Source organism: Notamacropus eugenii, chromosome 3, assembly GCF_028372415.1.
Source record: "Notamacropus eugenii isolate mMacEug1 chromosome 3, mMacEug1.pri_v2, whole genome shotgun sequence".
In the NCBI taxonomy this organism is placed as follows: Eukaryota; Metazoa; Chordata; class Mammalia; order Diprotodontia; family Macropodidae; genus Notamacropus; species Notamacropus eugenii.
Window position 1 is genome coordinate 152,671,695 of NC_092874.1, and position 25,897 is coordinate 152,697,591.

The 25,897-nt window shown below is 39.4% G+C and overlaps 1 protein-coding gene across 4 annotated transcripts in view; it reads left to right on the top strand.

Annotated features, from left to right (window-relative positions):
* Positions 1-10,684: 10,684 nt before the first annotated feature.
* DNAJC2 (DnaJ heat shock protein family (Hsp40) member C2) overlaps positions 10,685-25,897 on the top strand; it is a 29,182-nt gene continuing 13,969 nt past the window's right edge. The window contains exons 1-7 of one of the 4 annotated variants that reach the window (XM_072653143.1): positions 10,685-10,816; positions 12,672-12,862; positions 14,455-14,530; positions 20,540-20,673; positions 21,560-21,701; positions 23,430-23,510; positions 24,535-24,600. In XM_072653143.1, the coding sequence (XP_072509244.1) occupies positions 20,583-20,673; positions 21,560-21,701; positions 23,430-23,510; positions 24,535-24,600 (380 nt within the window). In that variant the 5' untranslated portion in view covers positions 10,685-10,816; positions 12,672-12,862; positions 14,455-14,530; positions 20,540-20,582. Of the gene's footprint in view, positions 10,817-11,178; positions 11,890-12,671; positions 12,863-14,454; positions 14,531-20,539; positions 20,674-21,559; positions 21,702-23,429; positions 23,511-24,534; positions 24,601-25,897 lie in introns of those variants that run through there. The other 3 variants (XM_072653142.1, XM_072653144.1, XM_072653140.1) reach the window with 3 other exon arrangements.

Here is a 25,897-nt window from a genome sequence, read left to right on the forward strand (position 1 = left end):
CATATGAGATAATAATTGTAAAATGCTTAGCACTGTGCCTGGCCCCTAGTAAGTGCAATTTAAATGGGAGTCATTACTATTATTATATAAGCTTTTATTATACACAGCCACATGCAAGCTACCTCAGATACAAAGACAAAAAGGATGTAATCCCTGCCTTCAAAGGAGCCTTCAAGCTGGAGGCATGACCACGTGTCAGGTGTGGTGGAAAGGATTATTTAGAGGGGTAGCATTTGAACTGGCTGACCTCTGTGATACTGCGCAGCTCAGAGATTGTGTGATACTTGATACTGGTTCTGTTTCCGTTGTAGACAGTTGATGAGGTGTTTGGGTGCCTGTGCTTGGACCTCAATTCTAAAAATCACATTTCTCTCTAAAAATCACCTTTCTCCCTAGCCTCAAAACAGTATCCCAGGCAGTTTCTCCCCAGCCCAAGGACACAGAATGCCTCAGCAAAAACCATTATCTCCCTTTCTGCTACAGTAGCCAGATGCATCTATAGAATTTATTAGTTTGAACTATCTGTGTACTGGCTGAGCTGGCTGGGTACTGGGTCATAACAACATTTACTACTCACTGATCACATGTATGCTAGACTTAGACATACGTATACTCCCTTACATTTATCTTGTCTAACAAGACATTGATGAGGGCAGCCTGGTATTCCTTAGTCAGTCCTGACCACTAGTTAACTTAGTGACCATTCAAGCCTAAAACCACACTTCCATGAGCCCCCACCTTGGGTTATTTCCCAGTGAACTCTGGGTAAAATACCTGTGCAGTAGATACTAAAAGTGAATGTTCCTTTTAAAACTAACCACTCCTTAACCACTCCCTAATCCTGCCCTGAATCACCTGGTTAGCATATTTGTACTATAGAATATTCTATATAAACTTTACCTGTACCTGTACAGGTTCCGTAAGAACTCTTACCTGCTGAAAAGCTTAATAAATCTTTAAACTTGACCTCAAGAATGCTTAAGTCTGAGAATTCATTCCAGGCAACCTGCCCCTGAACTCTGGTCTTTGGGCTATCCAGCCCTCATCCACAGTGACAAAGAATTTTTTTTTTTTTAATTAAGGGCCTTTAAACAGTTGCCCAGAAAACCCTAAACTGTATGCCAATCACTGTCAGGCTCTGGGGAAGACAAAACCTTAGAAAAGATGATTCCTGTTCTCACAGACCTAGTTAACAATTCAGTAAATGAGTTAATAATTATAATACATATCACCATATAAGTGGATTTAGGAAGGAGGAGAAACTGCTTCAAGTCAGGGAGGGGGAAGGAAAAAGGAAGGTCATAACTAATTGGAATCTTAAAAGATTTTACCAGAATTTGTGCTCTGTTTTAAAGAATGGGTGAAAGAAAGAATTAAAGAATAGGGACTCAACCTCTTCACAAGGGAAAGAAGGCAAAAGACACAGCATAACTAAAAGTAAGGAGTGGAGAAAGTACTAGTTGGGTTTGAGGAATAACTAGTATTTGCTTACAAACTAATGTATCCAAAAGAGAATGATAGGAGATAAGGCTAGAAATATCAAATGGTGCCAGATTTGGAGTATCTTTAATGTTATGTCAGCAAGCATTCTTAACTACGTTCTATGTGCCAGGCCCTGTGCTAAATGCTAACGAAAGGCAAAAACAGGACCTGAGGAAACACTATGCTCCAACAACAAGGCACAATATATACAGGATAAAATGGAAATAATGCACTAGAATTAAGGAGGATTGGGAAAACCTTACAGATGATGGGACTTAAGCCGAAACTTAGGGGAGGCCAGGAGGTAGAGGTAAGGAAGGAGAGAATTCTAAGGTGACAGTCTGGGAAAATACCTAGAGTTCGGACTATCTCAGGGGTGGGGAACCTTCGGTCTTGAGGCCACATGTGGCCCTCTAGGTTCTCAAGTGCGGTCCTTTGACTGGATCTAAACTTCACAAGGGTTGTTCTGTTCTGTCCAAATTCTGTCCACAGGTTCTCCAGCTCTGATAGTTCAAGAAACAGCAAGGAGCCGGTATCACTGACTCAAAGAATGCACAGAAAGGGATAAGGTGTAGTTTAAAAAACAAATAAACCCTAGAAAGGTAGGAAGCATCCAGAATATAAATGGTATTTAAAAGCCAAACAAGATTTTATATTTAGTCCTGGAGGTAATAGGGTGCTATTGGAGATTATTGAATAGGGAGGTAAGATCACCAATCCTACACTTTAGGAAAATCAATTTGACATCTGGGTGGAAGATGAACTGGAGTAAAGAGGGACTTGGGTTAAAGAGGCCAACCACAAGGATACTGCAACATTGTCAAATATCAATTGCGACAGTTAAGTGTAAAGAAAATAGTTGTAAAACATTTGGATTGTGAGTTTTGGGAAAACACCTTCTCCTCAGAATAAATAACCTTACAGCTCAAAGAAACAGAATTATGAGCTTGTATAAATAGAGACCCTTGTATGATTTGTCCTTTGCTCTCCAAGAGCACCACGACATCCAGGACATGGTGATGTGACTTGTAATTGACTTTGATTTGAGTGAGGGGGCGCTGTGCAAGGTCACGAGCCTCACTTTCTCCTCCTGAGCCATCTGGATCCAGTGACCAGATATAGATCAGGATGATTGGAGATGACTTGATGGTCCTATCCTTCTGGCAACTGCCAATCAGTTAATGCTAATTAAACTTTTTATCTTCTAGCCTTGCTTCCTGATTTATTGGCTTCAGCTGAAAGGATGAAGGTGAGCAGGATCACTTTCCAGGAAGATCGTAGGATCACTGCGTAGAGGAATTCCCCAACACAAGCAATACTGTTTGAACTTTACTTTGTTGGCGATAGTATCTGTGTAAAAGCAAGCACCCTGACACATCCAGGAGGGCCTACTATCACAGGCTCTTTGATCTGCTTTTCTGAAAGGAAAGGCAACTTTTGAAACAAACACTTCCAATGAGTAAGCCCCAAAGTAAAACCTCACCTTGGAGTATTTGTACACTTTTCAGAACCAGAGGGCATAACAACCCTTGAGGAACCAGTGCCTTATTAACAAAAGGTGTGGGCCTTCCTACAAATCTGCCCTAATCAAACTCCCCTTAATGGGCAGGTCCATTAATGGGTGGGGAAGATCTTTAATCTCATTAGCAATACGATAAAGAGCCAGTTCATGGAATTGAGGGGCATAGAAGATAAATTGTGGAAGGATTTGTAATTCAACTGATTTATTGAGCCTTACAATTTACTAGGTGGGTATAAGATATATTCACTGCCCTCCAGGACAAACTAGTGGGGGCAGAGAAGACATATAACTACAGTTATATGTACATAACTATGTTATATATGTACATATGTATATACAGTTAAAGATAAATAACTACGGCACAAGATTGTATGTGATACAAAAGTGATACGAACAAACCTCTGTAAATTCTCATGTTGGATTAATCAATCCTAGAGGAAGCAATATGGGAAGGCTTCATGAAAAATACTGTATTTGTGCTTAGTCACAATGGCTAAGTAGGGTTTTGATACAAAGAGATTAATAGTAGGAAGGATATCAGGGCATCCTAAACTAAGGAGTAGTATGAGTAAAAGGCATAAAGACAAGAAATTCAAGGTATATTGAGGGGATATTTAAGTAAAATAGTTGGGAGAGTTCCCAAATGGAGGATACACCAGGATTAATGTTGGAAAAGAGATAAGATCATGAAGAAACTTGAATGTCAATATAAAAGTGGGGTTCTTAACCTTTTGTGTCATGGACCCTTTTGGCAGTCTGGTGAAGTTTATGGACCCTTCTCAGAATAATGTTTTTAAACACATAACATAAAATAAGTAGGATTACAAAGGAAACCAATTACAGTGAAATGCAGTTATTAAGATATTTTTAAATATCTTTAATAGTATTTTTAAAATAAATATTTTTTAAATTAAATTATTTTGTTTTCAGTGTTCGACAATCACTTCTATATATCTTAGATTTTTTTCCCCTCCCTCCTCCTCATCCCTCTTCCTTTCCCACTCCCTCTCTGAGATGGTGTACAATCTTATATAGGTTCTACATGTACATTTCTATTAAATTCATGTTGCATAGAAGAATTAAAATGAATGGGAGAAACCATAAAACAAAACAAAACAATACAAAAGAAAATGATCTGTTTCTATCTGCGATCCTATTCCATAGTTCTTTCTCTGGATGTGGAAGGCATTTTGCCTCAAGAGTCCATTGGAAATTTTTTAAAACCATGAATTGCAATGAAGTACTTCGTCTACCAGAAAAATTCCTTGCACACTGTGGTTGTTGCTGTGTACAAAGTTCTCCTGGTTCTGCTCCTTTCACTCAGCATCAGTTCATATAAGTCTTTCCAGGCTTCTCTGAAATCTTCCTGTTCATCATTTCTCATAGCACAATAGTATTCCATTACATTTATATACCACAACTTGTTCAGCCATTCCTCAGTTGATGGGTATCCCTTTGATTTCCAGTTTTTGACCACCACAAAGAGAGCTGCTACAAATATTTTTGTACATGTGGGACCCTTTCTCATTTCTATGATCTCTTTGGGATAGAGTCCCAGAAGCAATATTGCTGGGTCAAAGGGTATGCACAATTTTGTAGCCCTTTGGGCATAGTTCCAAATAAAATAAATATTTTTAAAAACAAGTTCATAGACCCCAGATTAAAAACCCCTGATCTAAAGGATTTGGACTTCATTCAATGGGAAGAGAGAATTTATTTAGATTTCAAATTGATATTTAGCCTAGAAAGGATAGTAATATTCATATGCAGCAATGTGACAGGTTCCTAGCTCTATAACTTTAATATATTATGTCCCCATGGAGAGGAAGGCAGGGGGTAGAGAACTTCATCACCTATGTCTGGTACACGGACAGTCATCTTACTTGTACTGGAATGATCCCATGGAATACAAGAATCCCAAGAAAGCTGGTACTTCCTAAGTTCAGTTTACATTTACCCTCAAAGCCTTATCTCAATTAGGTCTAAGTATATGATATACATTACATATCTCTGCTTATTGACTTATAGACTGTTTATGAAAAAATTGCATTTGCCTAGGGATATAGTAATACCCTCTCTTGCCTGTCAGACTTCCATAAGGGACCTCTTTGTTCACACTAAGATGTATCTCTGGTCCCTCTAAAGAGCTCAAAATCTCTTCCTGAATATCTACCCATTCCCATCATAAATCACATCACACAAGATTTTCTTTGTTTATATTTGGAGACAGGATATTAATGATGGGGGGTTAAGGGGGCAGGGAGGGAAGGGAATACCAGATCAGAAGCTAATCCACATAAACTAACACTGGCTATTTTTGGCCAAGCTAGGAGTGTGTGATCAGAACGTTGTCTCTTTCTCTTTAACCTATCAGGAAGTAGAGTGTGGCCAATGATGAGGGGAGGGGAAGGAGTCACTATGTTAGAGTCTACCAGAGTCCCAAAGGAAGGGCAGGGGAACAAGCATGTAGGAATCATTTTCCTCTCAAAAGGTTATACTGTTTTACTTCTAGAATGCACAAACCAGAAAAATGGGAAATTAACTCTTCCTCTATCACAAAAGCCTCCAAAGCCAAATTCAAAAAAGTGGTCACTGACCTGATGAATCCTGGAGTAGAGTCTATTGTCCATTTAAAGAGCAGAACATCTCCATAGTGATGCAATACAGGTAAGGAGCACCAGAGGCCAGGGTCACATATGTGATTCATTTGTTCCAGTAATATTTCTGTCTATTTGTTGGTCTCTAGACAAGGATCTCACATGAGACCACCAATGGTTAAGTTTCTGTTCATAGATGGCTAAAAACTCTGTGATTTTTAGCACCCCTTTAGCACCTCTTCCACCATGCCACCATCTCCACAGATGCAGAAGAGGGCCACGCCGTGGGAAGGGGCATCTTGTAGTTTTCTTCATTTCATGAAGTGCCATCATAGCCAAAGAATCAATAACTACATTGATGAGCTTTCTCACACTTGGCTGGACTTCCACTCAGAAAGCAGACATACTGTATTGAACTTATACTTGAACCTTTCCTGCACAGTATACCCTGCTAGAGCATTTGCTTCACTGGCATTGCCTTTGAGAACCCAAGGTCATCTTCCTAACACAATGAGGCATCACAGGAATACTTTGTGGAGAAAGAAAGAGCTATTAAATTTTCAAGAAAGAAGGTTGAAATAATCAAACTAGTATTTTTATTCATTCAACGAATATTCATTTTTGCCTCTCTTGTATATAAAATCCTATGGTAATAATGGGGCAGCTAGGTGGCACAGTGGATAGAGTGCTGGGCCTGGAGTAAAGAAGACCTGAGTTCAAATTTGGCCTTAGACACTTATTAGCTGTTTGACTCTAGGTAAGTCACTTAATCCTGTTTGCCTCAGTTTCCTCATCTGTACAACGAGCTGGAAAAAGAAATGGCAAACCACTCCAAAATGGGGTCACCAAGAGTTGAACACAAGTGAACAACAACATGTTAATAATAATTATAATACTATTAATTAATAATGTCAATAATAATTGACATAACTCATTAAGGTTTTCAAAGCATTTTAAATTTGATCCGTGCAAAAACCTTATGAGGTAAGTGCTATTATTATCTCCATTTTAACCCCTGAGAGAAATTAATTTACTCGCCCAGGGTCATACTGTTAGTAAATATCTGAAGCAGGATTTGAACTCAGGTCTTCCTGACTCTATTCAGCCATGTTATCTATTGTGCCACCTAGAAGTTTCAGGGACAAATAGAACAGGATGTCTACCTTCAGGAATCTTACATAGAGCAAGCTTATAGGTACTGTAAGCTTTCAGACACAAATAATGACAGAATGTGACAAAGGTTAAGAAAAAAGCATAATATGGATGCTCAGAGCAGAGAAAGGCCCCTTTTGGCAAGATGAAATATTTGGCAATCTGAAATAGCTTTATGAAGTATGTAGCATTTAAGCTGAGCCATTTGCATATGATGCATAAGATTTCAATATGAATGCTCTTTTTCCTTTCCTAGTATGAATGTTAGGGATATTTGGGTACACCTGCAAATGTTAGAATTAATATAGACTGGAGAGAGTGACCCCCACTCCCTGCCATTTTAAAGGAAAAATACTATGCACCTGGATAGCCGTATTTAGTACTTCATGAGGCATGAGAGTAGGATTTTAGTGGAGATCCTTACTTATTGCCTAATGAATAAAGTACTAAGTACATTTGTAGGTAGCCAAGCTGAAAAAGCTTCAAGTACTGGCCCAATTATAGACTGTTTAGGACCACCTAAATTGGGAAAGGCTTATAATCAGATTTTCTAAAGGGTGATGAATTTTTCTAAAATCTCTCAAAGACCATCTGTGAAACTGAAGAGTTGTGATGTGTGCATGAACAAAATATACATACTGATGAAATCATAAAACTGTTGCAAAAGTATATCCACTAAATGGTTTTGAGGAGAATAACATAAAAAGGGCCATGTTTTAGGAGGTTTAATTTAGCAGGTTGTATATAGGATGTGGGTGGGACAGGGGAGGGGGTGAGGGAGAGACAGGAAAAGAGAAAGAGCAGAGAAAGGGAGGAGAGAGAAAAAAAAGGAGGATAGAGAGAGAGAATAATTCATGTATGAGATTATATGATAAACACAAACCAGTAGCAATGAAAAGGAAGATAAGTGTGAGAAATTATGCCCTCAAAACAATGAGCAGAGTTTAGCCACCTAAAGCTGATGCTGAGAGACATGGAGAAGCAAAAGGTGACTGATTTAAGAGCCTCTTTCTTGGGAGAACGGTATTGCTCTGAATGGAGATTAGGGAGGTGAGGAGGAGATGATCTGAGAAATAAAGGGGAGAAAATGATGAATTTTGTTTTAGACATATTTGAATTGATAGTAAGATTTGGGAGGTAGAGAATAAGACAGCAAATGTACTTGCCAGTTGAAGGAATTTAGAAATGACAGTTCCATGAGGCAGAGGTTGTCTTCTTTTTCGTAAGGAAGAATAGGGAATAGTGGAGTTACATCTAGGATGGTTAGATAAGTTCTTAAATGAGATCATGTATAGTCAAAATTACCCTTAAATCACCTACAAAGTAGGACAGCACCCTTAAATAAGTGTAGCTAGAAAGAGCCTAGACCTATTTAAAGGAAGGTAGTTTGTATCAGAGAGCAGATGGAGCTGAGATGGTTACTATGGAAACATTTGGATGAAAATTTTACTTTTCCCTCTACCCAGTGAAAATATTGTTTAGGGGGAACGATCAGGATTCCTGTTTAAATATAAGATAACAAAAACACATAAAGCCAGGTGTTACAGAGTGCACCTGTGATCCCTGTTGCTGGGAAGGCTAAACCTGAGGAGAAGGAGGAGGAGCGTTCAGTCTTTTTCAGTTGTCAGACTCTTTGTGATCATATTTGGGGTTTTCTTGGCAAAGTTACTGGACCAGTTTGTCATTTTCTTCTCCAGCTAATTTTATAGATAAGGAGACTGAGCAAACAGGGTTAAGTGACTTGCCCAAGGCCATCCAGATACTAGTAAGTATGGAAGGCTACATTTCAACTCAGAAAGAGGCTTTTCCTGGGGTAGGTGCTATTATTATCCTCATTTTGCAGATGAGGAAATTGTGTGTGTTCGTCCTTCGTTGCTGAAGAAGACCATGCCATCAGAGAAATAATGACATGACTTGCACTTGACTTTGTTTTGAGGCTGATGAGGATGACTTGCCCAGGATCTCACAACTAGAAAGTATATGAGGCAAGGTTCAAACTCAGGTCGTGCTGACTACAGCACTCCATCCACTGCTCCATCTAACTATCCTTTGAGTTTGAGAGTTCTAAGATGCAATAGGGATAAGGCCAGCATCATTATGGTAAGCCCCCAGTAGTGGAGTGGAATGCCAACAGGCTGCCTCAGGAGGGGTAAACGGTCCCAGGTTAGAAAAATCAAACAGATCAAAGTTCCCTGGGGGATCAGAATTGGGACTGGTCCATGAGGTGGCTGCCACATCCAGATCCCAGGTTGAGAAGAGAAGACTCAGGTTCAAAACAAAAACAAAAAACTGGTAAATACCCTGCTGTTGTTGGGAAAGTGATGAACGGGGAGGGAGGAGGGGAAATAACTCTGGATAGCGCTTCATATATTAAGTATGATTCTTTTAAAGGGTGTTCACACCATCCCATAACCTTTTCTTCCTCCTGCTTCCCCTGGAGGCAAGAGAGGACATGAGGAAGTCCAAGGATATATAGACAGCAATGGCCACCTACAAGGAATGGCAGAAAGGCGAACTAAAGCTGTTTCTCTGTTTAGCTCTACTCAGTCGAAGTCCACGTACAGACCATCCATGAGTTTGAAGGAAGAGATCATGCTCAACAACAGAAAAACAGAATAACCTTCAGGCATACGCTCATCCTTAAATGGTTATTTCCTTCTCTCTCTCTCTGGTGGTGGTTGCTATTGTCTAGGAGAATCATTTAAGTTAAGGTGTCATTATCATCTTACCCAATTATCTTCAAAGATCAGCTCTAAACCTGGGGTCTGGAGACCTGGCCTCCTCTTGCTATCTGCGAGTGATGACCAGTCAACCATTTTCCAACTACGCTTCAGTTTTTTTCTTTTTAAAATGGGATAATATTTACCTGTCCCACAGTGTGGTTGTGATGAAGGTGCTTTGTTAATTGTTAAGTGCTACAGAAATGAACATAATTATTTCTTTGTGATATTTGTAAGGGGCTTCCCCAAATTTAAACCATTCGTTATCATTGATAAATGTTATTTGTTGCTATGAATAACAATTATTATCTATTAACCATTTGTTAATAGTACAATGTTATACAATAAGACATTGTCTTAATAACAACTGTTAATATTAGTTAACAGTTATATTAGCCATAACGTAATTAAGTCCCGGTTGTGGGATGTCTATTGATTAATAATAGTATCAGTCATTAGGACATGTGTGTGTGTATAATATATATACATGTACAAAACATGTGCCGCACAATGCAGCAGCCACGACCCCATCTCCCTCCCGCCCAGGGCCTTCGCACTAGTTTGCAGCCCTCCGCTGAAGGAGTGACACAGGAGCAGGACAGGTACCCACGGGAAGGGCTCAGGTGTGATACACAACGCCAGCCTGAGGCAGGGCTCCATCAGAGCGGCCCCCCGGGGGGCCCTTCCCGCTGTCTCATCCACCCCTTCCAGCTCTCCAGCAGGGGCACCAAGCACGCCCGGGCTGTTTGCGGTTCCGTGAGCCCAAGCTCACCGTGCCTCCTTCTCCAGGTACGCGGCACGAGTCCTCTACGTCCAGAGCCGCTGGAAAGCGAAGTCTACGGAATGGGGCAGGGAGGCAGGGATTTAGTGCTTGGCTTTCCGTGTTCTGCCTTTACACCCCCAGCGCCGGCAGAGTGTTTAGGGAAGGGTAAGCGCTTCATAAAGGCTGACTGGGAGTCCGTGCGCAAATCCTCCGAGCGCCAGGTCTACACAGAGAAGCAGGCGGCCCTTCCACAGCCGGGAACCTTCGGTGAGGCTCCGGTGCCCGGCCGGGCCGGAGTCAGAGGCAGGCAGAGCCTGTACGTACAACGATGGGGGGCAGGAGAGAGCGTCGCACCCAGAGGGCAATGGCCCGGAAGCAGTTGTGGCCTGTCTCCATGCGCCGGTTCCTGGGCTCTGGAGAGTGAGCGGAGGCGCGAGGGATCCGCCGGGGAGCTGGAGAGCGAGCGCGAGGCGTCCCCAACCCGGCGGAGGAACCGCCGCTCGGACCAGCGCCATCATGTTGCTGCTGCCTGGCGCGCCGGACGGCCAGGGCACCGCCGTCACCAGAGCTCTGTCGGCGGGTAAGTGGCCGGACCCGTTCGGTGCCCCCGCCCTCCCCCGCCCGTGCTCCCCAGCCCCTGCCCTCCGCCCGGCCCCGACCTCCCTGCCGGCCTCGGGCCCCGCCCTGTGACCCGGCGGCGCCCCGAGGCACGAGGGGCCAAAGGGCGCCGCTGGCGAGCGCCGGACCGCGGGGACCTGGGACCGGGCGGGAGTCCCCGGAGTGTCCCCGCGCAGGGTGTCGGAGCAGGAGCTGAGTCCTGAATGGGGCGCGGGCGAAGCCCCCGCGGCCCCCTCCGGCTCCCCATCCCGTGGGTCCTGGCGCGGAGAAGACCGGAGCGAGGCGGGGGGAAGCCGGCTCTTCCCACGTGCCGCCGGCCGCCCGTGCCAAGCCATCCGCGCGCCCCATGCCCCTCGACCCCCGGGGACCGGCCCCGCTTCCCGGCCCACCCCCGGGTCCCCCCCAGCCCGGCCGGCCGCCCGGCCGCCGCGGCTTCTCGGAGCTCGGCGTTGGCGCGCCCTTAGCGGAGGTCACCGCTGTAAAGTTCGCTGGGGAGAAGTTGTCCTGCTGCTGCTGCAGAAAGTTCAGTTAGCGAGCTTCCCGACGCGGCCCCTCCCCCCCTCCCGCACGGGGACCGTTCTGGGCACCGGTCTGAGGGTGGTCCTGGGGGTGTCGGCTGGGCTTTGGGGCGGTCTGCTTGACCGGCCTCGCCTTCCCCCAGAGACCCGCGCCCAGCCTCCTCTCCTCCCCGTGGGCTGCGGAGCCCGGGTGGCCGAAGTCCGCCGGCGAAGGAGCCAGAAAGGTTTGAGCGTTGGGGAAGGAAAGAAGGGCTCCTGGCCGGAGGCTCGGCCGCCGGAGCAGGGCTTCTGGTTTTAGCCGCTGGCCAGGGTGACTTGCTAAAGGCTGGGCATGTTGTAGTGTACAGCAGGAAATAAAGTCTGCTAAGTCTGGGAGTTTTGAAATAAGAAAGCGATTTCCAAGGAAAAGGAGACGTCTGCAATCATGGTTCAGATGTCCCAGCTGTGTGTTTGAGCTTGATTCTGCCCTAAGTGCAGGGAGAGCGTTGGATTCCTGAAGCAAGGAAAAGGTGAACAGGTATTCAACTCCCTTCCACGTCTGTGCAGGGCATTACCAGACAGAGTTGTTGTCTTTTAGTTATTTGTATCAAGCAGCAACAATAGCTTACTTAACTTGTAGTGACCCTTTATTTAGCCCCACTTACCGTCTCCTCTCCTAAAATTTTCTCTAAGTTTTTCCTGAGTTAGAGCAGTTTACTCTCATATTTCAATAATTCTTGGTAAATATTCACTATTTAATTCAAGAAAGACCTTGGAAAACATTTAAACATGCTGATAATGCATTCATTGTACAAATGTGTAACCCATGTTAGCAGGTTTCCTGTACACAATGTTAATAACTGTTTAAAATCCTTCCAGATGACCCTTGGGTAGGCCTTGTGTTCACCTCCTGTTGAATAAATTTCACAATGGACACTTCGGCTCTGCAGAAATCATTGTTGCTATTGTTGGTGTAAACAGTAGTTTGCAGCATTTCTCCTCTGACTACCCCACAATTTCCCAGGAAAGTCAATAAAAATTTGCTTGGGATATGAAGTTGTTTAGTGCATGACTGTTGGCACATGGCACAGAAGGACTTGGGTATATGGGGCTATTAATTGTGTTTTGTTGGGAATTTATTGTCTTATTAATCCTTCTGGTAGCTTGATTAGTACATCTATTTCCACAAGTGATGACTAAAATTGAAATTGATGAATACATCATTTACTTAACCTTGTTATTTCCTGGGGAAATGCTTTATTTTAAAATAAATTTAAACTGTAAAATACATTGAAGCTTCTCAATACTTTTCAATCATAGCTTCTGTAATCTGTCAAGTAGAACCTGTGGGAAGATGGTATGAAGCGTTTATTAAGAGGCGAAACAGGAATATTTCAGCCTCTTTTCAGGAACTGGAGGATAAGAAAGAATTATCAGAAGAGTCAGAAGATGAAGAATTACAGTTAGAGGAGTTTCCTATGCTGAAAACGCTTGACCCTAAAGACTGGAAGGTATTGTATATACATACCTTTTTAAGTTATGTTTGTCGTCATATTTTCCTTGAAATTGTTAAATAGTCTCCTTAAGGGTTTTCAGCTGTTTAAGTGTATTTTCCAGCTTTCAAAACATCCTAAGATCTTCCTGCCTGTAATTCCTTTTTTTCATTCTTAGAATTACGCTTATTAATTCATCTGGCTTTACAATGTATCGTGTAGGTTGAGTCATGGGAACTGTTTCTAATTGATGTTCCTGTTGTCAATTTAGAAAAGAAATGTGCCCATAATTCTAAATAACAATAAATTGTGTAGCCTTATGGAAAGGTGTTTTTGCACAGAAGGCCATGAACACTGCCTATCCATACTACCAAGGTTTTAAAAAAATGAGAACTTTTCTAGCTTTTCCTGCTCAGTGTTATACTAGGTTTCTAAATTTCCTAGGCAGGAGGGGAAAGAAAAGAAGATATGCTAAGTGAAAAGAGAGAAAAGGAAGCATAACCTCCAGGAGAATATACTAGAATCTCTACGACACAGAGAAAGAATCTTAGGTTTGAAGAACACATGGTTGGAATCTTGGTTCTGTTATCTTGACAAGCCATTTAACTAGGCCTCAGTTTCCTTATCTATAAAATTAGGGGGTTTTACTGAATGAGCTTCTAGCTTTCAGTCTTTGATGCTGTGATCCTATGGAGGAAGGGGAAAGATTGTTACCACTTCTACCCTCCTTCCCCCCATTGTTGCAAACTTACAGTTTCTTTGAGTCTGGCCTGTCCATTAGAGTTCCACAGGGACTTATCCCAAGGAATTACCCTAGGAGCCTCTACGTTACCACAGTAATTTCTGGATTCCACGTGATGGTAGCAGAGAGAAATTCAGGCTCTTACATGGAAAAGCCTTATTTCCAGGGCACTCCTTATTCATACTAACTCTATCTGTTCCCTTGGATATCTCTAGCCCTTTTTGTTGTCCATCATTATCTTTACACCTAATCCAACCCCTCTTCTAGTCCAAGCAGGTTTTTGGGTAGTGTTCTTCAGTTTAACCCTCTTATTTAAAGAACTAGCATCCTCCCATGAGGAATTGGGGATAAATTTTTCCTAGTAAAAGTGTCTGATTATCACCCTTGGGGCCTAAGAAGTTAGTACAGCAACCAAACAACATGATCCACAGTTTAAATTGAAAGCCATACCGCTTTCCTTAGTTGTTATACAAGCTCATGGAATCTCAAAGGTGGCAGACTATCAGTCATTACTTAATAAGCATTTGCTAAGCTCCCAAAATGTGCCAGGCATTGTGCTATGTGATGGACATTCAAAGATAAGAAGTGAAACAATCCTACTCTCGTGCTTATATGCCATTTATACTACTTGAGAGATCCCAGGAAATAGTCTTTTTTGGCCAACAGGTATCAGGTACTTTTATCACTCAGCAGATTGTGTCTCCTTGGTGTAAGCCTAGAGGCAGGAGCCATTCAGCTATTCTTTCACACATCCCAGATTTATCCTAGCCATGCCCTGATGCAGGCTTTCTTAGCTATGCACTATGCATGACATGAGATGAGAAGTGCATTTTTATTGAACTTAAATTTTTTTATATGTGTCTTTCAGAATCAAGATCATTATGCAGTTCTTGGACTTGGACATGTAAGATACAGAGCTACTCAGAAACAAATCAAAGCAGCCCGTAAGCAATTTATATTGGTTACTATTTTGGAATTCTTCGAAGAATACAATTATTCATTTTAGAAGGTGTGAAAAAGCTCTAGATTTAACTTTGTAGAATTACATCAGGAAAAAACACTTTGTGGTTAGGGTATATTTGGACCAGCAGAACCAGAAAACATTATCAGTATGTATTTTCTCATTTGTCTACTTCCTTATTCGTTGAGAATAAAAATAATCAGACTGTGAGGTAAATTTTCCATTTAATATAAAAAGCACTCTTAAGATGGTCAGCTTTTAAAAATACGGTAAGCTTCTGGTCTCTTTGGTATGAGTCTTAACCCGTATTTCATGAGAGTCAGTGTGCTCTCTTAGGAGGCAGGTTGGTGATTTAGTGGATATAACCCTGGGTCTGGATTCAGGAAGACCTGAGATCAAATCCAACCTCAGACACCTACTGTCTGTGTGACAAGTCACAACCTCTGTTTGTCTTAATCCACTGGAGAAGGTTTGTCATTGCAAAGTGTTCTGGTATCTTTGTCAAGAAAATCCTATACTGCGTCATGAAGAGCCAGACATGACTGAAGGATTGAACGACAGTAACTGTTCTGTCAGGTTGTTGTTGCTTTTATCCAGACTGAGGTCACATTATTCTTGAAATTGCCCTGTCTTTTTTTCAATAATAAAGAATTAGTTTTGTTAAGGCCTCATTAAATTTTAAATGATAGTTAGAAGAACTATGCAGAAATTTTCACCAACTACTTTAAAATTCAGTTGCCTTAACCACATTTAAACATTATTTTTCTCCTATATTAAACACCTGCCTCTTACTATTTACCTATACCTTGTGGCTTCACCATAATCTCTCTTCCAGAAAAATTAATAAAAGCTCAATTCAACCAATTATAACACTCTAGTAGGTGAAGAAAATGACTAGAAAATTATTCTTCAGCTTAGGAGGAGTTTATTGTATACTATTTTGCAAATTTTGTAATCTGGGTCAGAGGAGCGACAATTTATGCTGATAAATCTTCGGTAAATTAAGCAGATTTTTATGCTAGGCACTGGGGATACAAAGATGGAAATGACAAACAGGGATCACAAACAAAAAGAGGGAAAGAGCTTAACTTTAGCAGCTAGGAGTTCATAGGGAAGGGCTTCCTTTATGGGATAGCATTTGAGCTGAACTTTGAAGGAAGCAAGAGTCTAAGAAGTACAGGTGAAGGAGTATAATCTGTGGATGGGAGATCGATGGGCAAAAACATGGAGAAGTAATCCTGAGTTCTGGGGAAATTCTAGGAAAAGCATGTGGGCTTGAGTATGACAAGGAGCATCATAAATTCAATAAATCTGGAAAGGTAGGCTGGAACCAGATTGTGCAGGGCTTTAAATGTACTGATGAGTTTCTCATTTGTCCTAGAGGAAATAGCTGCTGAAAATTCTCAGGCAAGGAAGAGACATAATCATACTTCTGTTTTAAGAAGATTATTTTGGGAGCTACATGTAAGATGGATTTGAGAGGGGCTGTTGTGGAAGTTCGGATGAGAGGGGATGAGATCCTAAATAGGGTGATGGTTGTGTGAGTTGGGAAAAGATGTTGTAGAATCTATGAGAACTGTCAACATTTGGATACGAGAGGGTGAGGGGAAGTTAGGAGTCAAAGATGACTGATTGAAACCTACATGATTAGAAGGATGGTAGTAAATAGAAGAGAAGTTTGAATGAGTTTGGTCTTGGGAAGGAGGGCCACTTGTTTTTGACTTGTAGAATAAGCAAGAAGAAGGAACTTAAAACAGAAAGCTTCTCACCAAAATTGAAGGCAAATCTCTCTGCTGCAACGTAATAGGGAAAGTAGTATAGGAGGCTGGAGAAAAAGTTTTAGGACAGCTGTTGTGAGGAGTCATTGGTAGTCAATCAGGGAAGAATAAAATGATTGCTGGATTGGTGTCCAGTTTAGATAACAAACCCGTGCTGGACTCAGTCTGCACAGCTCTATCACTTTCTCCAAGGGCATTCAATCTTACTGAGTAGAAGCAGAGAAGGTAGGGGTAGGGTTTACCAAGGCATGAGCTGCAGTAGAACGCGGGAAAAGAGTTTCAAGGGTAGCAGTGTATAGCTGAAGTGGTTATATGGTCAGCTGAAAAGGATGGGAAGTGAGGCCAGGACAGGGGTCTTCCCAACTCTTATGACTTATACTTTCATTCTACCTGAGCCACATACAGGGATAGTCAGACCCATGTCTGAAAAAATCAAATATTACCAGTGAGACCTAATCATCATCTTTCTTTTAGTCCTTTAACTCAGTGTCTCAGTGGCATGTGACACAGTTGATATACTTTCCTGTGTAAGATTCTCTTGTCTTCTGTGAAACTGCATTCTCTTAGCTCTCTTCCTGCCTCTGCTTCTTTCCCTGGTTCTTTTTGTTTCTATTCTGTAAGATTCTGTCCTCAACATTCTTCTTCCTCAACATTCTCAGCCTTGGCCATCTGTCTTCCATGATTTTAGTTGCTGTATTTCTAGCCCATCTTCTCTCTAGTTCCACACTTACATTTCTAATTGTTTGGACATCTGGATTTCCCATTACTTTCTCAAACTTATCATGTGCAAAATCTAAACTTTATAATGCCCTCTCAGTCTGTTCCTTTTTCTGACTCCCCTAACGGTTCCACAGTCTTTGTTTTTTCTTGTTCCACATTTAGTCATCAAGTTCTATGAAATCTAATTCCAAAATTTCCACATAAATCATTCCCAGGGCTGCCATACTAGTTCAGTACCTAATTATCTCTTGCTTAGAATATTACATTAACTCCTTAACTAGTTAATTGTGTCTCTAGTGTTTCCCCTCTTTACGTTGCAATGTCAGATCCATCTCTAAGGCGCTTCTCTAATCATGCTAATTGTTTGCTCAGAGACCTTCAGTTTCTCCCCATTGCCTACCAAATAAAGTCTGAATTCTTTAGCATTAATGTTCAGAGTCCTTCATAATTTGGCCAAGGGTATCTTGTAGTGTGACCTCTGTGTGTTTGTGTAACACACCTGTAACTTCAATCAAACTGGATTACTTGCCCTTCTTGACTTGGGCTCTTCCTCTTCCCACCCACCATATTTGTAGCTCATCTTTACCATTCAAATTTCTATACATCTTTAAAACTGCTTAAATATAACATCACCTCTTTTGTGAAGGTTTTTTTAAATTCTCCAAATGGAGACTATTTCCTTCTTCTAAAATCCTCTATCAGTTTATTGATACCCCTTTTATTACCTTTCTCAAATCCTCATAATTATTTCTGTATGTGTCATTTCACCTACCAGATTATAACTTCTTTGAGGACACAGGCTATTTCTTTATGTCTTTATAGCCTTCAGAGTCTTTGGCACACTGTCTTTTGCTTAATAGATGTTCAATAAATACTTGGATGGATGTATAGATGAACGGATGAGCTTATGCCATGGTAGGAAGTGAGAGGTCAAGGCTAGAGTATGTACTATTCAAGTAAAGACAGGGTTGGAATCACAGGGATAGGCTGAACAGGGCCTGTGTTTTGGTCTCAGAAATGAAAATAAGGAGATAACTTTCAAGCTCCAGTTCTGATTTCTCTGACTCCAAGTACAGTGTCCTTTCCACTGTGCTGTGCTGGTTAGAGGGAAGCATTGTTGTAGATTACGTAGTTGGTATAGTTAACGGTAAGTGCTTGACTTCTGTCAGTTTAAAACGTCACTTGGAATCTTTCTGTGGAAAAATCTAATTTAAGATCAGTTTGGGTTTTGAAAGTTTGATATATGAACATAAAATATTGTGTGTGTCTACTTATGTTTTACTTTATAATGATAAGCACTTCAAAGTATATGATGAGAAATTTGAAAATACTTTTTCCAAACTTTACTTTCATTGCTGCCTTTCTGCAGTGTTATTTTTGGGATCACAGTGGAGATGGTAATGTGGGAAGTATCTTTTTATCTGCCACTCTTATCGGTTTTAGATCGGCCTGTTCATCTTGCTTTATTCCATGAATTCACAACATGAAATTCACATGGTTAATTCATATTATCCAGTTTGTCATATAATTTATTAGAACAAAGACATGTAAACCAAACATTATTTTTTAATCTAACTGTAGTGGACAAACTCAAAATTTGAGGTACAGGAGGCATCAGAGTATTGAAATCCCATGAAAGGAACATTTGAATGTAGAAAACAAAATATAAAACTGTTCGTCTGTTAAAGCATAGTACTAGAAAATGAGAAGAGTTTTTTACTCATAGAATATCATATTTCGAACCCTTTTTTTTAGCTGCTACATTTTAGACCATCCTCTTACTGTTAGGAAGCAGCAGAGTGATAAAGAAGATTTATAGTTGATGAGCTGACAGGATTCATAGGAATAAAGGGACAGTTAACATTTTTATTCTATTATAACCTCTTCCCTTCTGGAAATGGTTTAGCTATCCAAACCTGTATCTTTCAGAAGTAATTCTGTGATAAATAGTAGATGTATTAGATGAATTCAGTGTATGTAATAAAATGTCTTCATGCTTATATAGTGGCTAATTTTTATTGGTGCTTTATATAAAATAAAACTAGAAAGTATCATGGGAGGTCAGAGAATAGTTTTGACTGTGGTGTTGTATTTTTTAATAATTGTATAAAGAAACTTGTGTCTACTTAAGGGCCAACCTAAGAATGATGGAGACCTGACATACTGTAGATTTACTGGTACAAACCATACTTCTTCTGGGAAGACTTAACATTGGAAGGCAATATCCTGTAAAATGAATTGCAAAGTTATCCTCCTTACATGCACTAAGATAGTTGAACCATGCATTTTGACAGTTAATTGCTAATACTACTGGACGTTACATCTTCCTTAATAAAAAATAAATAATAACAATAATAAAATATCTTAATAAATTTCCTTTCTTTTCCTTAAGACTCTTTTGGTTGTTTGATTGATTCTGTTGTTAGAATCACCATAGGGAACCAGAAATAAGGCATCTTTCTTTTCTAAGTGCAAATGTAACACTAAAGTAACATTTTGACTAACTACCTGGATGGAAAGAAACAGTGACTAGAGAATCAGCGTAATTGCCAGGAAGATCTGTCTCTAAGCCCCACCTCTGATCATTGAGGGCTATCTGGGTGTCATCTGAACTCTCAGTTCTTTATGAAGGCTCTCTGCACCATCCTGTATGGGTTAGAGGGAGTTTCCTTATCTGAGAGCTATAGCGAAATGCTAAGTCCAGTCCTTCAAACATATACAATGAAGAATTAAAAACAATAAATATTACAATATGTTCAGAAATAATTTTTAACTGTTTTGTTAAATAAAACATCTAAAATAAAAAGGATTACTTTGAAAGCCTTATTTACAAACTTGACCGTTCACTTTATATGTATGTTTATAATGCAAAATTTATGTAAGCTTTAAGGATTTTGGCAGTAGAACAGTTGCTGATCTGCTTTAGTCAAGGAAGTTTCCTCACTGAGAATTCCTTGTACTAGTGAAATTTAAGATATAGTGCCCCCTAAAAAAGGATTCTGGCTGAATTTTTCTTTATTCAGATTATTTTAAAATATTAATAGTAACTTTTATGTGGTTCTTTAATGTTTGCAAATCGCTTTTCTTCAGAAAATCCCTACTAAGTAGTGTAAACATTGTCCCTTTCAGATAAGGAAGATGAGCATTTGCGAGGTTAGATGACTTGCTCATGTTTGTACAGCTAATAAGTGTAAGGGGCAAGATTCAAATCCAGGTCCTCTGACCCTAAGTATAGTGTCCTTTCCACTGTATCATGCCGGTTAGAGAGATGTGGAGTTTTTATTTATTTTTATGGACACATAGAGTCTTTAGTAATTCCAATTGGCTAACGTCTAACTGTAAATTATCCAAGAAGATATTAGTTTACAGTAACATTTAAATGGGGGGGGGTCTGTTCCATGACCAATTATTTGTCATGACATTCAACGTTATCTTTAAAATTCCAGAAATGAATCATTTTAACTTGTTTTTATTTTCAAATACAAAACATTAAGTGACAGAACTTATCCAAACCTGACTCATTTGGTAGATAAAGCAATGGTTTTGAAACATCATCCAGACAAACGGAAAGCAGCAGGTGAACCAATAGCAGAAGGGGATAATGACTACTTTACTTGCATAACTAAAGGTAAGAAAATACCTCCAGTTGTAGGAATTTCTAGTGTTTAATAAATTATTGTAGATCTTTTTATAGGATAATATTACTTAATATCTTAAGCATTGTATTTGACTTTGCTGTGCGGTAACATTAACAAACTATTTTTAATTAAATAAAATTATTCTTAATAATAGCAGAATTGATTTAGTTTTTCTATTTAATGATGACAATTATGATCCACCAGTTTTCTATTCTATTTCAAGTGATAGTCTGAATTAATATATGACATTGTGTTACCACCTGAACTAAGTCAAAAGGAAAAATAAGTACTTTTCAAGGCTACTTTTACTAGTTAAATAAACTGGTTTAAACTAAATAAACTAGTGCAAACTGAAGTAAGAAGTTAATCCTGGATTCTAGTGCGCTGCATAACACGTAATTGGATGCAGTCTTACGTGCAGTAAACTATATATTACACACATTTACTAAGGAAAATAAGAACGTATATTTTTTCCCAGAATAGTAATCACCATTTCCAAATAATCCTTAATCTTAAAATGTGATTTAAAATGAAGTTAACACATTTTTAGGACCAAAGTGAAAAGTCTTAGGTGCACACTGACTCCCATCATTCCTATATTCTTTCATTGCTGTATTGTAAGGGTCCTTACTTGCTACCCCTGCCTGAGAACGATTTTTTTAGTTTTTAAACTATTACTTAATAAATGGATATTTAAGCCATTGCTTAATCATCTTTATAGCAGAAGGCAACAGTCCATTATTGTACTGTGAAAATAAAAACCTACTTTAACCTGAAAACTACTAACATCAGTAAAGTAAGCATTTTCTCCTAGAAATATGTAAAGTCAGGTCATACCTGGTGATGTTTTGTGACCTTGTAACTTTTTTTCCTCAGCTTATGAAATGTTGTCTGACCCCGTGAAAAGACGAGCATTTAACAGTATAGATCCTACCTTTGATAACTCAGTTCCTTCTAAAAATGAAGCAAAGGACAATTTCTTTGAAGTGTTTTCACCAGTGTTTGAAAGGAATTCCAGGTGAGCTACGGCATCACCTTTTGAACTTAGAGTGCTATTGCATGCATATAGAGGTCTTCAATATTTTTTCCTTTTTCTCCTGAAAAATGATTTTACTTCCTCTTTTTGCACAAGGAAGAAGAAAAATTATATTTATCTCTTCTTCCCTTGTAAAAGGATCTAGCAAGCTCAGTTTTCTCCATCATTTCATTCCCTAAAACAACAGCCCTATTTTGACACATTCTAGAACCTATCTTATGTTTTCCTTACCTTCACAATGCCTTGTATAATGTGATGACTCAGTCTGATGTAGATACATTATTTGCTTGTAACTTCATTTCTTTCTCTTTTTTCCACCATTTAACTCTTGCTGATTAGTACTTTTTCTCCCTTTTGCCCAGTATTAGTTGAGAAAAACAATTGTTCTCTTGTCTGAGCAACTGCTTCCCATAAGGCTTCTCTGGATAAGGGTGGGTTTACATTTAAGATTTTTTTATACCGTTACAATTTTTTAAACTTTCATTGAGTCCACTTTTTTTAGCTAGTGTAAACCCTCATAGTGTCTTTCCTTGTTATGGTTCAACCTTTCTGCCCTTGAGAGTTATCTTCTCATGTGGTTTTATGTGCAGTCTATTTCCCCATCTCTTTATTTCTCACCTAAGGCACCTAAGTATCACAATTTGTGTCCTTTCAGGGCTCAACAACCAGGTAATGAAAGTATGTAGTATATTTTTTGGGTAACAGTTATTTTAGATAAGTAACAATTATTTTTCCACACCAGAACCATATTATCAGTTCTTTAATAGATGCAGAAACATAGTTCAGAGACCCCCTAGTCCAATTATTCTAGTTGTAACTCAAAATCTTTCGATTCAAAGGTAATGAGAGTAGGAAAATTTTTATTTTTCTAAATCTGGGCTCTGAGGTGAGTTTTCTAGTCTCTCAAACTACTTGTCTAACCTCCCAGTGATTTCCCTAATTTCTAAGCTCAATCTCTATGTACTAGCTATTATTTTCGCTGTGACAAAGTATTCTAAAAAAAAGAAAAAGTTAAACCAGACATTAGACTTTCCATACAAATACCTTCATCATAAAATCATAGGTTGAAAGCTAAATGGACTAAATAGTTTACCTCATCCAAACCCACTTACGTTACAGAAGAAATTGAAGCTAGAAGGGATTTAATTTGCTCAAGGTTACCCACAGAGTAAACAGTAGAACAGATCTGAAGCCAGGCCTTAAATCTCCAGACCCAATATTCTTCCCATTTCACCATATTGCCTCTTTTGATGCATCATCAAATGATTAAATGTTTAGGAGAAGAGCCTGCTTCCTCCTTCCCCATGTTTTGGAGAGGATAGCCAAAGAACTGGAAGGATCATTACTCTAATTTCTCCATCTGTACTTGTACCGCTAGTGGTCCCTCGATGTTCACCATTAACCAGGCTTTTGCGTTTTAATGTTCCTTTATGTGTAGGGTCTGGCATGTGACTTTACAACCAGGTAGGGAAGTTAGGAATTATACTCTACTTTTTATAAAAAGTTGTTAATGTCATTCGTAGCTTTTTAGCAAGTCTTATGAAAACAGTAAGGAAAGATATCAGACCAACTACTCACGTTGTGTTTTGGAGGTACATCCTATTAGACATCATAAATGTTTAAAAAATTGTCTGTTACAAATTAATGACATTCATTCAAGTTTCATACCAGCTTTTATGACTGGGTTTGCTTTTTACTTTAATATTTCAGATGGTCAAATAAGAAAAATGTTCCTAAACTTGGTGACATGAATTCATCATTTGAAGATGTAGATGCATTTTACTCTTTTTGGTAAGCTAATACATTTATTTAAGTAATGTTGCCATATGAAAAGGATTGTAATTAAACACATGTTGATTGAGGAGACTGATTCGCAGAAATTTTCATCATAAACTTAACTGAAGCCTACTTATTTAAAGTTTTTTTCTTGAAGCTGTTTTCTCTTTCAGCCGCTGAACTTTTTCTGAACAAATCATTCCAATCTATTTCCTGTTGGTGTAAGGTTGCTAGTTATTCAAAGTACTATGGTGAAAGTAATTGAAACTTGCATTAACTTGTATTGGTGAATGCAGATTGAATAGACAAAGAAAGATTCTCATGTCTGTGTTCCCATCTAATCAGAGACAAGGTGATTGATTTTTCATTAATAATTTACTGATTTTTATGTATACCAGTTCATACACAAAAGTAAAAATTGGGTGAATTTTGTAATGCAGAAAATTTTTTTTTTTTTTGGTTAATCTCAAGTGAGTATGAAGAAAGATGGGCATGAAGTCTTTGTATCAGTTGTTCAACAAGCACTTTTAAGTACTTATATATGGTAGTTTGAGGAGGGAAAGAAGATACAAATGCAAAGCACAAAATGGTCCCTGGTCTCAAGGAACTTATAATATAGGAACAATAAAATTTCATTTTACAAATTAATGGTTTTTACTTGACTTAAGATATATTAGAGTAAGAAAATGATCACCTGTTATGATTGCCTGTACCTGGTCACAAAGATAAAAAATTGGGCAGCAAAGGAGGGATAAGAACCAGGATACTTAGGTGGGAAAAAAAAAATCTGTGACAAATCTCAAGAAACTGAAGAACCTGGATAATTGGGAGGGAACAGGTACAATAAAATTTTATGTCTAAATTTATTTATAATGAAAACAAGACAAGGTATTTTTTTGTGGACAGAAAATTAAGTAGGTACCAATTAATCCAATTACTATTTTCATCTTTTTAATAAAGCATATATCATTATGCACATAACAGCTTAAAAGCTTGAAATTATAACTATCATTTTATGTTTATCAATTTTCTGTTTCAGGTATAACTTTGATTCTTGGAGAGAATTTTCTTACTTAGATGAAGAAGAAAAAGAAAAAGCAGAATGGTAAGTAAAGTCATTAACAAGTAAAGTGGTTTAGCCCATTTTTTGGAAAATGGGAGGATTTTATTTAATTGCAAATGTCTTGAAAATTATAAAACATTCTTGAGGCTTGTTTCACAATGAGGAAATCTTCATGAGTTACTATTACTCATCAGATAGTAGTGGCAGTTCTGTTTATGATGTGATGCACCTCCATATGTTTTAAACTATTTGGATGTTTCCAAACGACACCATATGCACTTAATTACATGTATGAAGAAGGATATATTCCAATTAGGAAGTAAAAACCCTAAATCCAGAGCTAAGGATAAATGTCCCTGGTACATGGAAGTCTTAGTGTACCATTGGTCGCAAGACAATGCCAACATATTTATGTAGAGATTTTCTTACAGTGAGCTTATATCTCTAATAAAATCAGTGTACCCTCTAAGGTCCTGTAACGTTAATAGCAGTGAAGAACTCTGTGCCACTTACCAACTAGGTGGCTCAGTAGGGATAGAGTGCCAAGCCTTGAGTTAGGTCTTCCTGAGTTCAAATGTTACTTCAGACTCTTAATGAGCTGGAGAAGGAAATGGCAAACCACTCCCACTATCTTTGCCAAGAAAATTCCAAACAGGATCAAGAAGAGTTGGACATGACCGAAAGAAAGACTCAACAACATCAACAAAAAACTCCTTAACATCTACCATGTAAATTGACTCTGAATGGGAATTTGCCAGACCTTACATTCTGTTAGGGATGGGGGAATAAATGAATGATTGAGCATCTCTTAAGTAAAGTAAGCATTGTACCAAACACTGGGGATACGAATACAAAACAGCAATAGTCTCTGTTCTCAAGGAGCTTATATTCTACCTGAGAGAGACAATGCATAAAAAAGGGAAAGGTGACTATAGAAGAGTATTTTGGTTGTGAAAGCAAGGGATGGTAAGTAGAGCCATATGGAAGTAGAGATTGGTACATACTTTCCATTAGCATTGTCAGTATTGATTATGGTTCCAGAACTAGAAAGAGAGGATAAAAGGAAGCAGGTACAGCAGGTAGTGTACATGGCATCCAAGTGGTTGGTGATATGATTGGGTGGGTAGTAAAGTGAAGCATGGCTGGAACTGGCAAGTGGCCAGATAGGGTAGGTGATATGATATACTTGCCAATCAGGACAGTGAGGCTAAGGCAAGAGTTCCAGAGGGAATGGTCTTTGGTCCTTAGAGGCAGTAAAAAGAACCCCTACAAAGTTCTTGCCCCAGGGGTAGTCATCAGTGTTGTTTTTGGGGGGAAGAGGTGGGGTTTAAAATTTTAA